At 38.2% G+C, this 15413-nt stretch overlaps 1 protein-coding gene across 1 annotated transcript in view; it reads left to right on the top strand.

The window, feature by feature from the left end:
- MAPK6 (mitogen-activated protein kinase 6) overlaps positions 1-15413 on the top strand; it is a 42617-nt gene that overhangs the window by 14914 nt on the left and 12290 nt on the right. The window contains exons 2-3 of the mRNA XM_006831638.1: positions 9685-10870; positions 12615-12759. Coding sequence (XP_006831701.1) covers positions 10316-10870; positions 12615-12759 — 700 coding nt within the window. The 5' untranslated portion in view covers positions 9685-10315. The remainder of the gene's footprint in view (positions 1-9684; positions 10871-12614; positions 12760-15413) is intronic.

Below are 15413 nucleotides of genomic sequence, written 5' to 3'. Positions count from 1 at the left end.
TAATGCAAGGAGTCCTGGTGGTATAGTGGGTTACACAGTGGGCTGCTGACCACAAAGTCAACAGTTGGAGTACACCAGATGCTCTGTGAGAAAGATGAGGCTTTCTGCTCCCATAAAGATTTACAGCCTTCGAAACTGTATGCAGGGTCATCGTTATGAGTGGAAACTGACCTCAGTTTCATGCAGCAGCCAGTATACCTTAATGCCTAAAACAATACCTGGCACATGGTAAGCATTCAGTACAGTTTTCTTGCATGGAAATGTAATGGATGGATGAAACAGTCAAAACTGTTTTATTTAGTCAGTTAAAGCTGTTCAAAATGTCCTGGTTCTCTTTGCTTCTGGACTCATTTTGGGATTTTGTGTTTTGCTCCCTTGAAGTGGACTCCTGGTGTGGCACTATAGGATCAGCACTTGGGTTGGAAGCACAAGGTCAGCAGTTCAAATCCACTAGCTACTCCTCGGATACTCTATACAGGATTGCACTTAGTGGCAACCAACTCGACAACACTTAGCAACACTCCTTTGAAGTAGATGTGACTATATGACTTGCTTTTTGGTCAGTAAAATGTGAGTAGAAGTAAGCTGTCATTTTTGGATGGAAGCTTTAGGAACAGTGCAGTGCGGTCGTCCCGCTTCTCTTTCTTTTTGTACAGTGTCATCAATAGAGATGGCAGCTACTTCAACAGTTTAGGTGACAGTTATGTTGGACATATGGCATGAGTAGGACTTCCTTTGTTATAAGTCACTGAGAATTTTTTATCAGGTTGGAATTCTTAGATGTCCAGTGGCACTTACGGGAAGAGGCTGCCACATGTCAGTTGATCCTATGTTTGTTCCAATGTTTCCTTAATGTTAATTAGGTGAGGAGCTTTAGAAATGAAAGCTTGGGCAAGAGGAATATAGGAAATGGGATGAGAGGTTGTCCATTATTTTCCATCTCTAGCCATGAATCTGTAGAAGGAATTGATTTTAAAGTTTAAAGTTCCGTATATATCAGTTTCATAGTATCTTTCCCATTTTAGGCGTACTATTATAAAAGCTTTATAGTAAAACCCAATGAAATAAAACTTGTTTGTGCTTTTGCAGATTACAGACTTTAGAATTGGAAGGGTCTTTAGATTCTTTGACAACTTGCTTTTCTAGTCTGTGAAGTTTTGGTATTCCATCCTGGGCACACCCTAAAACATTTACATTTAGGGATGAGCAACAAAATAAACATGATGACATTTCAAAAATAATGACTTTTTATAAATAGTCCAACATAAATGAAAACCTTAATGTTAAAATGTGTTTAGGCAAGGACTTAGATAACTTAAGAACAGAAGTTTGGAATAGAGAAGTGGATTTTTTTTTTTAATGTTTTTATTGTTTTTAAGTTGGATACTTTGTTACATATCATATAAGTATCTTTGTCAGGCTTTGAAGTTTTGTGTCTGTAGCTCAAAGTAGTTATTGATCCATCTAAGGCCAATTCTGTATGACTTTGTTGTTTTAAAAACCCTTCTCCCCAAAATTGCTAAAATTATCACTGCTACTAGTTAGCACTGCCAGTCTTCTTGAGGTCCACATCCTGAAAGTGCTATCTCATCAACATTAGGACTGCGTTAGGAGAAAAGACTCTGTCAAGAGTGCATGTGAGCAAGCAGATAACCCTTGGCCTTCTCTGCTCTAGAAATTGAGTAGCTTTGATGAAAGCTTGAGATGGGTAAAGTTGCTATAACAACTCCTCTCTGTGCCAGGGTTAGGAGACAGTTCTAGATGAACATAAGTAGAGCTCACTCTTTCTCTTCTCTCCAAAAGCAACTGGTTTCTTGGCTAGGGAGATGTGTAACTGGGTGGATTCCAGTTGACTCAGATTACTCACTTGACTTGGGAGAAGAACAAAATAGGCAAGAGTGGTTGAGGATTGGGGGTGGTATGGGAAGTGCAGGTGCTCTCAGTGAGTGAGCAGGCCGCCAGATAACCCAAGTCAGCATCCAACCTGGATGGGGGAAGAGGAAACCAGGAAAGTTAGCTTCATATTAAGACCCTCACCTCAAACATGTTTTATACATCCAGACTTCCTTTCTGCTGATACAGGCCAAATTGTTGCTGGGTAAGAAGAAAAGGAAAGCCAATTTCTGTAGAATGGGAAGAACAGGAGAGAATGAAGGCATACTGTCTTTTCCATCTTTCTTTTGGCATAGAGACAGGGCAGGAGACATTTGTGACTAAGCAGTTACAGAGAAATGGTACAGTCTGGCCTGCATGGGAGCTTTTAGACTTCTGGGTTATGGAAGATCACTGAAAGAAGACCAAAGGTAAAGATCAAGGAAACTTCATTCTAGAATAAATCCTTCTCTGCCATTCATTTTATTCATCAAATTGTTAAAGACACAATGCTGACCCAGCTAAATAAAAGTAATCCTCTTGAAGCAACACAAGAATCAGCATTGTGTTTGTTAAAAATGAGTGACATTTATTTGGAGGCAGAGAAATTGGAAGGATACTGGAGAGGATAATTTTAAGTTACTGTCTGTCTTAGCTGTCCTTTTCCTTCCTTGAAATGTGTGAAAAGTGCAGCAGAAATATGGAGCACTAGTTCTTCCTGGAGTCTAAGCCTTGAACATAAAGAAGATGGAGGAAATAGTGTAAATGGGACATTGGCACAGGTTATTGATGTGGATGTTGGTCCAGTTGAGTTGTACCTGCAAGTATTCTTCAGGTTAAAGTGCTCCATCATTACATGCAAGATGGAAGTGGTTGGAGAGATCAAGATTTGGAATATAAACTGCTGTAATGGTCAAGGTGTGATAATGGGGAAACTAAGAGTAAGCATGGGCGTCCTCAGATTGTCTTTTATTGGTACAATCCTCAAGAGGAATTACAATTTTGTTAATAAATATTCCCTTCTCTCTTTAGAGTGGTCTCGTGTTTCTGGAAAGATTATTCAAAATTTTTTGATAGACTCTTCAATATCTGAGTGTATCATGAGGACTCTGGAATTCTCAGTCTAGGTACTAGCTCCTTACCCACTCCCATCTTCTGTTTTGTTGACCAGTCATTGAGATTTCTGGTATGGGCTTGCATCCTTGTCAATGTTTCTGGTTTGTGATGCTACTTGTTCTTGACCAAAATTTATTATGGCAAACCTGGAAGGAGGAGTTGGATTAGGCATCTCAGTTTTGTGGCTGCAGTTTGTGTTCTAGTGCTAGTCTGTAAGTTACTAGTGCTGGTGTTTTTGCCAAAGCATTATTTAAATGTGACTGAACATTATTGTACTATCAGTGAAATAGAAACTTAAGAGAGAACTTAAGAGCTTTTTACTCTGATTTCAATTGGAATCTTTAAAACTAACTTAAAGTATACATTTATTGAAAACTTCCAACTTGATTGTTTTAAGGCACTGCCTACATTAAGGCAAGAAGGTAGGTGTGAACATTCTATTTCAGGTGGTGGTGGTTGTTAAAGTACCATGGAGTCAGTTCCAACTCAGTGACCCTACACAGGGTTTCCAAGGCTGTAAATCTTTATGGGAGCAGAATGCCTTATCTTTCTCCTGCGGAACCACTGATAGTTTTGAAGTGCTGACCTTGAGGTTGGCAGCCGGACTCATAACCACTATGCTAGCAGAGCTCCTTTTCTATTTCAGGTAGAGACTAGAAAAGTAGAAATACTAGAGCCTTTTAAAAATACTGTTTTCTTAGAGTATTTGGTTGTTGTTAAGTGCCGTCCAGTTGCTTCTGACTCACAGAGACCCTGTATAGGGTTTCCGAGGAGCCACTGGTGAGTTTGAACTGTTGACCTTGCGATTCAAACTGACATTGTGGTCCAGTGCATTATCCTGCAGTGCCACACCAGGGCTTCAGAATATTTGGTAGGGAATAGGAAATGTCAACATTTGTAAAAATAGATAGCATTTTACAACAATGATCTCATGCAATATTTGTTTTTTTTGTGATTGACTAATTCACTTAGCATAATGTACTCCAGGTTCATCCATGTTATGTAAGGTGTTTTGCAGATTCACTGTTATTCTTCACCGTTGCATAATATTACACTGTGTATATGTTCTAGTTTTGTTTATAGACATTGTTCTGTTGTTGGACATTTAGGCTGTCTCCATCTTTTTGTTGTGTCTCTTGTGGACAGCATATTGAAGGATCCTACTTTCCTATCTATTCTGCTACTCTGTGTTTCTAGACGGTGCATGGAATTCAGTGCATTGAATCCATTTACATTGAGTACAATTAACAGTAGCTAAAAATTGATTGCTGTCATTTTGTGGATTTTCTCTCTTCCTTTTTTTTCCCCTCCATTGTTGGTGTTGCTGGTCTCTTTGTTCCACATAATTTTCTGCACTGAGTTCATTTTGTTTGTGTGTTTTCTTTTCATTTTAATTTCTGTTGTTTACAAAATCTTTCTGATTTTCCTCTTTTATTTTGATATGAAGGTGTATTCATTTTCTTTGACGTTGCCCTGTAATTTATTAGTTTTTTCCCTGTTTAAAGCAGTATTTTATTTTGAAATCAACTCGACTTCCTTGACATGTTGAAGTCTATATCTCCAGTATTCTCTTTTTTTGCTTTGTAGTTGACTTCATTATAAACTTGCATCTATGGTTAGATTTGTTTTACTTTAAATAGTTCTACATTTGGATTGAGTTCTGGGTGGTGATGTCTTATATTCAGGTTGTTGTCTGCTGTTGTTGATTCTCAGTCCAAAGAACGTCCTTTAGTATTTTTTATAAAGTTTATGTGGTCATTACAAATTCCTTTAATGTCTGCTTATCTAGAAATGCTCTCATTTCGCCATTGTATTTGGGGGACAGCTTTGCTGGGTGTATGATTCTTGGATGGCAATTTTTTCCTTTTAAAGAAAATAGTAAAGAAAGAAGAAATTAAAAATGTAACAGCCACCTCATTGAATAGTTTTCATCTTGTCTAGATGGATCTGGTTAAAAGAGACGGTGATAAGATTCTTATGATTCAGTAGTAATTGTTATCATGTCTAATTGCGATTGTCACAGTTGTAGAGGTAGAAGTTTTGTAACAAGAACGGGAGTGTAGTTAATCTTACAGTCCAGAAACAGAAGACCTTAGGACCATAAAAGGGAAGAGCGCGAGCAGAATGCCGGACCTTATCCAGAGAAGCAGTGACACCAGAGATGGAGGCAGAGATGGGGACATGGAGAGAGAGAGCAGCAAAGGACTCTAGATTCATGGGACGAGAGGGACTAAGATGGTGGCCAGGAGGCAGACTTGCAGAATGTGCCCTTTGGTGGTGTAAATTAATACATGTGCCTGAGTGTTTATAAAAAAAATAAAAAATAAAGTGAATAGAGCGAACTACTGGTAACTGATGGTATATGGAGGGGATTATAATCATTGTAACGAAACAAGGTGTATGATTTGTTGAATGTAAAACTAATGATCTGCCTTGTAAACTTTCACTCAATCCACAATAAAAACCTAAAAAAAAAAAGAGGGACAGAAAATGGAACTGTAGAAGACAAAAGTAAGAGATAAAATGAAACAAAACAAAAAACTACTTTTGGAAAATGAAAATTGAGAGTAGTAAAGAAGGATTGAGGTTAGGAATCGGGCTGCGAACCTCAAGGTCGACAGTTCAAAACTACCAGCTGTTCCATGGGCGAAAGAGGAGAAAGATGAGGCTTTCTGCTCCCGTAAAGATTTGCAGCCTCGGAAACCCTGTGCAGGGTCATGCACTATGAGTTGACGTAACAACAACAACAAAAGGATTGAAAGGGGAAAAGAAAGAAGAGAGGAAATGAAAAACAGAATAAAAGAAGGAAAAGCAGAAACAAAGACAGGATAAAAAATGGAAAGAGAAGAACAAATGAACAAACAACCACAAAACAACCGAAGGAAAAAACAAGCCAGTGCATCTGTTAGACTTAGAGAGGAGAAAACTCTGGGGAGCTCCTGGCAGCCAATGAGCTCATGAGGTGGGTGTGGGAGGGATGTGACAGCAGAATTCCTGGCCCTCAGTGGAGATTTATCTGTGTTCAAAACACTCATTTGGAAGTAGTTCATGGAGGCCCTTGATGGAGATGGTTTCATTATCTGTTAGGAAGACCACAGGGCAACTGGGGGTAGGGTGACTGGTGGTGGGTTTCCGCTAGATTAATGCTGGTCTGATGGCTTTGCAGGTTCTGTAGATCTTAAACTGTGTCTGGTTGAATGCAGACACCAAAGCTTCTCAGCTGGTCTCTTGCGCATACAGGCATGGCACACAACCATGGGGCTCCAACCTTCCGAACTTCTGGAGAGCAAGGTCTGTGCTGGTAGATGAGGGTAGGAGTGAGCCACACCTCTTGTCACCAGGGGCACGGGGGTGGGGTGGGGATGGGAGGATAGGAGTTACATCTTTCGTCTGCCTATTCTGCCATCTTGCCCAGAATCTCCTAGCAGTCTACTTAAGGCACATCTGAAGGTGATTGAAATCCATTACTTAAAATTCAGAATGTGCTGCTTTATTGCATCATAATTTCATAGTTGATCATTGCCTTTAAATAGCTAATTCTTTGAATAAAGGAATACTGTATCTTATTTCCAATTCTTTCAGACCCAACCAGAAAATAATATGTACACATTATTTTATAAACACATTGTGTGTATATATACACTTATACTAAGGAACCCTGGTAGCTGGTAGTGCTCTGGACTAGGCATTGGGTTGCTAACTGCAGGTTCAAACCTCCCAGCTGTTCTGTGGGAGAACAATGAGGCTGTCTGCTCCCTTAAAGATCTATAGTCTTTATAAGGGTGTGGAGTCAGAATTGACTTAATGGCAGTGAGTTTGGTTTTGGTTTGATAAGAAGCTTCAGATAAAAAATCAGCAATGAACACCTTTTATTTAACAGTGATGTTAAGTAAAACATTATAAAAACTCACAGTTGAAGACCAAATAGATGACTGGGACCTCCTAAAAATTAAACACTTCTGTGCATCAAAAGATTATGCCAGAAGAGTAAAAGGGAAAACATTTTTTACAATGACTTACCAGACATGAACTGATGTCTAAAATTTATAGAAAACTACAACAGCTCTATAAGAAAAAAGATAACCCAATTAAAAACTGGGCACAGGGCATGAACAGACATTTCACCAAACTGAAGATAATTCAGGCAGCCAACAAACGAATGAAAAAATGTTCATGGTTATTAGCTGACAGATACAAACCAAAACAACAACGAGATTTCATCACACACCAGCATTAATAGCAAATGTTGGCCAAGGGTGTGGAAAGACTGGGACTTTCCTGCATTGCTGGTGGGCCTGTAAAATAGCTCAACCACTGTGGAAAACAATGTGGCACTTTCTCAGAAAGTTGGAAATAGAAATATCTTGGTGGTGGTTAGTGGTTATGTGGAGTCGGTTCCGACTCATAGCGACCCGGTACAGGGTTTCCGAGGCTGCAAATCTTTACGGGAGCAGAAAGCCTCATCTTTCTCCCGCAATTCCTCTACTTGGTATATATCCACAAGAGATATGAACCAGAACACAAATAGATGTATGCACACTGATGTTCATTGCACCACTATTCACAGTAGCAAAAAGATGGAGACAGCTTAAATGCCCATCAGTGGAAGAACGGATAAACAAACTTTGGTACATACACACAATGGAATACTATGCAGCAATGAAGAAAAGCAAGGAATCTGCAAGACATCTCCTGACATGGATGAACCTAGAGAATGTTATGCTGAATGAAATTGTGGTTTTAAGTGCCATCAAGTTGGTTCTGACTCCTACGACCTTGTATAGGGTTTCCGAGGAGCAGCTGTTATGTTTGGACCACCAACCTTGTGGTCTAGTGCTTATTCTACAGCGCTACACCAGGACTCCCAACAGCAACGAAAAGTATAAAAAATAAAGAGTGATGCTGTAGTTCTTGTCTTACATGCAGAGACATTTAAGTAAAATCTATGCTGCCTTCCTTGTTGGTTCTCAGACATGAGATGCACACTTCTCTCTCTCCTCAGTGACTATTATGTGTTAGTTTCCCTGTCTGGAACACTTTCTCCTCTAGTTATCCTTGTGGAGGCCTGGTGTGGTGCTGTGGGCTAATGCGCTGGACTGCAAAGTTGGTTTGAACTGCGAGCTCCTTGGAAATCCTATACAGGGTCACTGTGGGTTGGAACTGACTCCACGGCACTCAACAGTCATGCCTATGGCCCACACATTCCCTTACTTCCACTTTTAGAGCTTTGTTCTAATAGCATCACTTTATCAGAGAGGCTTTCCCTGACCACCCTTCCTATCCCAACTCTCTCCTGCTTTATTTTTTTACACAGCACTTACTGTTGCCCGACATCTGCATATTTTCTTTACTTGTTGGCTGGTCTTCACTATAGTATCAGCTCCATGAGTGGGAGGGATTTTTTTTTTTAAACTGTATTTCCACACCAAGAACATTACCTAATGTACTGGTAACACTGTGGTTGTTAAGTGCCTGCCGAGTCAATTCAGACCCATAACGACCCTGTGGTAGTGTTTCCAAGGAGCAGTTAGTGAGCTTGAACCACCAACCTTGCAGTTCAAACGACTTTGCAATCTGATGCATTAGCCTACAGCACCACACTGGAGTGCTTGTTAAATATTGGTTGTGCTTTTGGTATAGTACGAGTTATCTACCTTTAATAGTTAAGTCATTCAAATAAATCTTCAAGTAAATATAACTTGAAGATATTTACTCATTTATTTACTGTTGAAGGTTTAGACTGTTTCTAATTTTTTGATATTAAAAGAAGAACCTCTGTATGTTCCTTTGCAAGCATTTCTCTAGGGAGTATTCCTGGAAGGAAAATGGCCAGGTCATAAAGTATGCCGTCTGTCTATTTACTTATTTATACCAAAGTGCTCTTTAGAATTCTTTTACTAATTTAAATTCCCATCAGTGCTGTGTGAAAGTTTCTATTTTTCTAAATTCCTCACTTTATGTAACAAACTGAAAAATGTTTTTCAAATTGGAAATGTTATCTTCGTGAGGTAATTTTAATTTTTTCTGGTTACCAGTGAAGTTAAAACACTTTTTCATAGGTTTATTCACTGTTCGAATCTACGGCACTTCACAACGACAACAATTCATTGTTCAGGCTCACATATCAATTTGGGGAGGTGTGCTTTGCAAATTTATCTCATTTTTTTGTTCAATTACTATTGATAGGCATGTTTAATAAATGCACATTAACATATGGTAGGCTGCTTTTAATGTGGGGGCTTCAAAAAGTTTGTGGAAAATAGAATGAAAAAATGGCATTTTTTTCACAAGTGTTAGAAGCCCCCACATATGTTCTTTTAAAGAAAGTTACTAATACTTTATCCTTCAGAAAACTCTATAGAGCCCTGTTAAAATATTATGTACTACTCTTTTCTCTCTACTTCTTGGTATTTCAGAAGTGGTACAACTTAATGAGACTAAGTTGTAAAGAATCTAGTAAGGTGAGATCTAGAGCCTGGGTAAATGTGAGTTGCTTACAATATAAAAGATATTTTTCATTAAGCATATTGTTTTCACCTATTGAGTGTAAGTTTATAGCTACATACACAGTTCTTGGCACTTTTTTAATGTGGTAATATGGTAAATATATATAAAATAATTCTTGGCATTTATTAAAGTTGAAGAAAAGTGCATTTCCTGCAGTGGTGACTCTTTCTTCTTTTTCTCATCCCTTAGGTTGTATCAGAGTAAGATGGACGGTAGCTTTGATTGTGATTGTGGTGAGCTGGAGCCACCTGATCACTAACAAAAGACATCTGTTAACCAACAGCAGCCAGGGCTTCCTGTTGAAATATATAGCAACAAAGGAAGAAAGAAGCGAAACAGAAAGAGTGCTCACCAGCACCTTAGAAAGATGCTGCTCAGGACAAGTCCAACACTGAATGTATCTGCACTGTGAGGAGAATGTTCATAGAAGCCTGTTGTGTGCATATTTATTCACATTTTTGTTAAATGTTCAATTGTTTAGCACAGTAAATCTGAGTGCATAGTATGTCATTTCATTCCGTTTGAGTTTGTTGAGTGTTTTCTTTAAATGTCTGCAGAATTGCTGCCCCTTTCATGAACTATGAGTACTGCAATCTTTTTAATTCTCAATATGAGTAAAGCTTTTTGAGCTTTAAATCTAAGGGGAACTCAACGGGCCTGGTTGGCATATGCAATGAACATCAAGAAACCATCTTTGTGTGGAAGCAAAATTATTTTTCTTCTCCCTTTTTGAAAGATCTTTCCTTTTGATGCCGGTTTTCTTCCTTGTTTACACAAGTTCAACAGTTCGAAAGGAAAAGGCAATAGTAGGGGTTTCAAAATGGCAGAGAAATTTGAAAGTCTCATGAACATTCATGGTTTTGATCTGGGCTCTAGGTATATGGACTTAAAACCATTGGGTTGTGGAGGCAATGGCTTGGTTTTTTGTGCTGTAGACAATGACTGTGACAAAAGAGTAGCCATCAAGAAAATTGTCCTTACTGATCCCCAGAGTGTCAAACATGCTCTACGTGAAATCAAAATTATTAGAAGACTAGACCATGATAACATTGTGAAAGTGTTTGAAATTCTTGGTCCCAGTGGAAGCCAGTTAACAGACGATGTGGGCTCTCTTACGGAACTGAACAGTGTTTACATTGTTCAGGAGTACATGGAGACAGACTTGGCTAATGTGCTGGAGCAGGGCCCTTTACTGGAGGAGCATGCCAGGCTTCTCATGTATCAGCTGCTACGTGGGCTCAAGTACATCCACTCTGCAAACGTCCTGCACAGAGATCTCAAACCAGCTAATCTTTTCATTAATACTGAAGACTTGGTGCTGAAGATAGGTGACTTTGGTCTTGCACGGATCATGGATCCCCATTATTCCCACAAGGTATGTGCAAAGTCAGCCGGGACAGGTCTTTAAACTGATATATATCACCTACTCTAGGTACTTATGTTTTGCATATGTGGCAAAATTGCTTTGTCAGTTGTATTAAACTTTACTATCTGATATAGCTCTACTTTCTTTCACAATCTTGAAACAAAGGTGGAGTGGGATCCTAATTATATACAAATTCCCAAAAGGTATATGGTTACTTATGATGAGTAACTAAAAGATACTGGAATTCTCCCTTATTTAAAAGTTTTATTTGTTTGAGACATAAGTATAGTCCTATCTAAAGGTAGCTTTTCTGTCTCTTTGAGTTGGATTGTTTAGTTATGCCATGTTTAAGCAAGCTTCACAACAACAATTTAATTGGAAATGTAAATAGTCCATAAAAATAAAATAGACACTAAGAGTAGCCAAAAGGATCTTTAGCTGCTTTCCTCTAGAGCAGCAACTTGCCTTAGTAAAAGTTTAATAACATCCTCCAAACAAACCCAAATGAAATCTTAATCTGGGACCCTGATGTGTACAATGTAAGTGTAACTGCTTTGGTTGTGGTGAACCTTAGGAATCCTGCTAACGTGACTTTCCATGTTGGTATTAGTTACTGTTGAGTTGATTCTGACTCATGGAGACCCCGTGTGTTAGAGAGTAGAACTGCTCCATAGGGTTTTCTTGGCTGTGATCTTAATGGAAGCAGATGCCAGACCTTTTCTTCCATGGTTCCACTGGGTGGGCTTCAACCACCAACCTTTAGGTTAGCAGTCAAGCACAAACTATTTGTGTCCCCTAAGAGACCTTGACTTCCCATAGCACAAGCACACCCAAAACTTTTCATTCATATGAATTACCTTCGATTAAATATATCTTAATATTTTAAAAACGAACACAAACTGAGTACTACAATGAAATGGATGACTCCATTGTTTAGATGGGTAATTGTAAAGAAGAGTGGAAAGAACACAGAATTCAGGGTTTGTTGTTAGTGCCATCAGGGATCATGTATAGGGTTTCCAAGGGTTGACTGGTGAGTTTGAACCGCTGACCTTATAGTTCAAACTGACCTTTTGATCCAGTGCTTATCCTATAGTAAACAAGAACTAAGGGTCATGCTATCTAAAATTGAGTGTCATATCCACATCTAACTAACTATATGACCTTAAGGCAAATCTCTTACTTAATCTTTCTCGGTATTCACACTTGTAAAAATGGAGTTGATGTCTACTTTCGTGATTTTTCAGCATTTTAAAGATTAAGTCAGTGTATGTGTATAAGTATTTTTATTGACAACTCTCTAATGTATTAAAATAGATTGATTAGGAACAAGATCTCTGATAGAGCCAGGTCCCCTGGGTGACTTACCAGAAAGTATGTTGCACTGGTTCATAAGTTGCAACTCTGGCTGTTCCCTGTCCTCCTCCCAATCACCTGAAATATCACTACTTTTTCTTGCTCCTGCTCTGAACTGTGCTTTGAATGCATGGCCCAGAGTTAACACTGAATTCTCACAGTGCATTTTGATCAGCTGACTTCATGTGGATGTCATCTTAGAGCTATTTCCCAGGAGAAGTTTAGCTGCTTTCAGCCTAAGAAGGTGCATGAGCCTTGAAACTTGAAACCAGGCTTAGCAATGAATACCATTGTTTTAGGATTTCACAATTATTATATTTTTAGATGAATTCTTTAATTAATCAAGTGTTATATTCTGTAGTTTGGCTAAAGTAAAGTATGTTTTTTTATTTTTTAGGGTCATCTTTCTGAAGGATTGGTTACTAAATGGTACAGATCTCTACGTCTTTTACTTTCGCCTAATAACTATACTAAAGCCATTGACATGTGGGCTGCAGGCTGCATCTTTGCCGAAATGCTGACTGGTAAAACCCTCTTTGCAGGTTAGAAATTTAAAAACATATGGGGAGAAAAATTAAGTTGTCCCAAAGAGTAATAATTTTGTATTCATCTGTGGAACAAGATTTATTTAAAATTAAAATGTAGTGTTCTGCTGTTTTAAACATTGATAAAACTTAATCAGATATGTACAGATTTGGTCATCTAATTTAGTCAGAATTTGTTTATTTTTTAATTCATAAACATAATTTTCTATTTTGTGGGCCCATAATACTTGTTGGCAATCTGTGTAAAATAATGCCTGGGTTGCATAGTGCTGTTAATGTTATCTCACTTCCTTTAAGATTTTTTATTGTGTAATATCTAGCAATTCCTCATAATCATCCGTCATCACCCCTGTTGTCTGACTTCTGTGACCTACCAGAACAACCAATTTCTTGCTAGGCTTAGTGCTACAAAGAAGTCCTAAGGACTTGTGAGAGTGAGCTTATTCAGTATGGGAAAAGATAATGCAAAGTATGAATTTCTGTAAAATTATTAAATATAGACTATAAGAGCTGTAAACATCAGTGCTGGTTAGAATAGAAGGCACAAAAGAATCAAAAGGACTTCACTACATAGGAGTAATGAATTTTGATAAAGGGCAAAAGAAGAAAATAGTATTTATTTAAAGGTAACATATAAATAAAAGCATGATTCTGGTGTGTCCATGAATCAGTGAGGAAAGTTTGATGAAAACAAGATATTGAATAATATAATTAAGATAGTGATGGCTGAGTAAGATGAAGCCAGAATAGTGTCTTGTAGAAAGTAGGCAGAGGAGTTTTCATTTGAGAAGTTAGGAAACAGTGGGGTGCTAAAGGATTGTGGGAGTACAAACCGCTAACATGGCTTGGCTGCTACCCAAAAGGTTGGAGATTTGAGGCTACCCAGAGGTACCTATGAAGAAAGACTGTTAATCTGCTTCCAAAGAAACTCAACCACTGGAAAGTCTATGAAGCACAGTTCAGTTCTACTCTGACACACAGTGGTGTCTAAGTCAGAGTCAACTCAGTGGCAACTGGTTTGGGGCGGTTTTTCACTTAGAAAAGTGACTTGATGGCTGTCTAGGACCTTTCTTCTCTTTTGACATGACTTTCTTTTCTTTCTAACCAGTTTTTAGAGTGGCCTTCTCTTCATTCCCAGCTTGTATTCATTGCAAAAGGAAGGGACTGGGTGTGTAGTCTGTTTACAAAAGAAAGATTAACAAAAGTATCAGGGTACATAGGTGAGGAGCATTGTTCAAGAAAATGCCCTTCAGCAGTTTTGTTCTTTTGTTTTTTTTTAATGAAGATACTTGATGCCCTTCAACTTTTTTTTTAAATGAAGATACCTGTTAACATTGTTCAGCATATATAACATTAACCCATCCTGTATAATAATTTTTCTCACGCTGTGATAGTGGATTGTGGTTGGGTTTCGGTTGGGAAAATACTAGTGATTCCTGGAAATAAAATGGTTAAGTGGATTGAATTTTTCCTAGGAACAGTATTGTTACTAGCATTTATATTCATATTCATATCTTTTTTGGCATACATAAAATAACTGTTGTATCCTTTGTTGCTGCATAACAAATTACCCCAAAAGTTAATGACTTAAGCTGCAAATATTTATTCTGCCCATTTCTGTGATTAGGCATTTGGGAATGGCTTAGCTGCATGGTTTTAGTTCAGATTCTCTTAGCCCTAAGATGTTGGGCTACCATCATCTAAGGGCTTAATGGGGAATGAGAATCCACTTCTAAGATTGTATATTTACATGAGTGTTAGCAGGAGGCCTCAGTTCCTCACTGCATGGGGCTCTCTCTCCATAGGACTGCTTGGGTGTTTTCACAGTGTGACAACTGACTTCCCCATTCAGAATGAGTGAAAAGCAAGGAGAAAACCAAAAAAAAGTTTTATTGAGAGAAAATTCATAGCCTTACATTTTCACCCATTTAAACTATACTGTTTTTGTATATTCACAGGGCTGGACAATTTGCACATCAATCTAATTTAAAACATTTTCATCTCCCTTAAAAGAAACCTTGCAACCATTAGCAGTCACTTTCCATTCCCTCCTCCCCCCACCTTCTAGCTATAACTTAGTATACTTTCTAGCTCAATAGATTTGCCTATTCTGGATGTTTCATATAAATGAAATCGTAAAATATGTGGCCTTTTGTGACTGGTTTCTTTCACTTAATCTGTTTTCAAGGTTTGTCCATGTTGTAGTGTGTATCATTCCTTTTTATGGCATAATAATATTCTACTGTATGTGCTGGACTGCAAGGTCAGCAGTTCAGACCCACTAGCTGCTTCTCAGAAACCTTATTCAGGGTCGCTGTGAGTTGGAACCAACTCAACAGCACTTAACAACAACAACAGCAATACGGATATACCACATTTTGTTTATTCATGAATCCGTTGATGGGCATTTGGACTGTTTCTACTTTTTGGCTTTCATGAATAATGCTTCGGTGAACATGTGTACATGTCTCGTTTGAAATAGATTTTCATTCTTTGTGTACAAGCATACCTCAGACACACCTCATACAAAAAATAAAATATCGCATTAAAGCGTGCCACACTACAATTTAGTGATGGTGGTTCCTAATATATATAAAAGCTGTGTTTACACTATACCATAGTCTATTAAAGCACGCAGTAGTAATGTGAAA

This window comes from Chrysochloris asiatica, unplaced genomic scaffold (genome assembly GCF_000296735.1).
Source record: "Chrysochloris asiatica unplaced genomic scaffold, ChrAsi1.0 scaffold00004, whole genome shotgun sequence".
Lineage (NCBI taxonomy): Eukaryota > Metazoa > Chordata > Mammalia > Afrosoricida > Chrysochloridae > Chrysochloris > Chrysochloris asiatica.
Note: the sequence above shows the minus strand (reverse complement) of the source record. Positions and strands in the feature narration are given on the sequence as shown.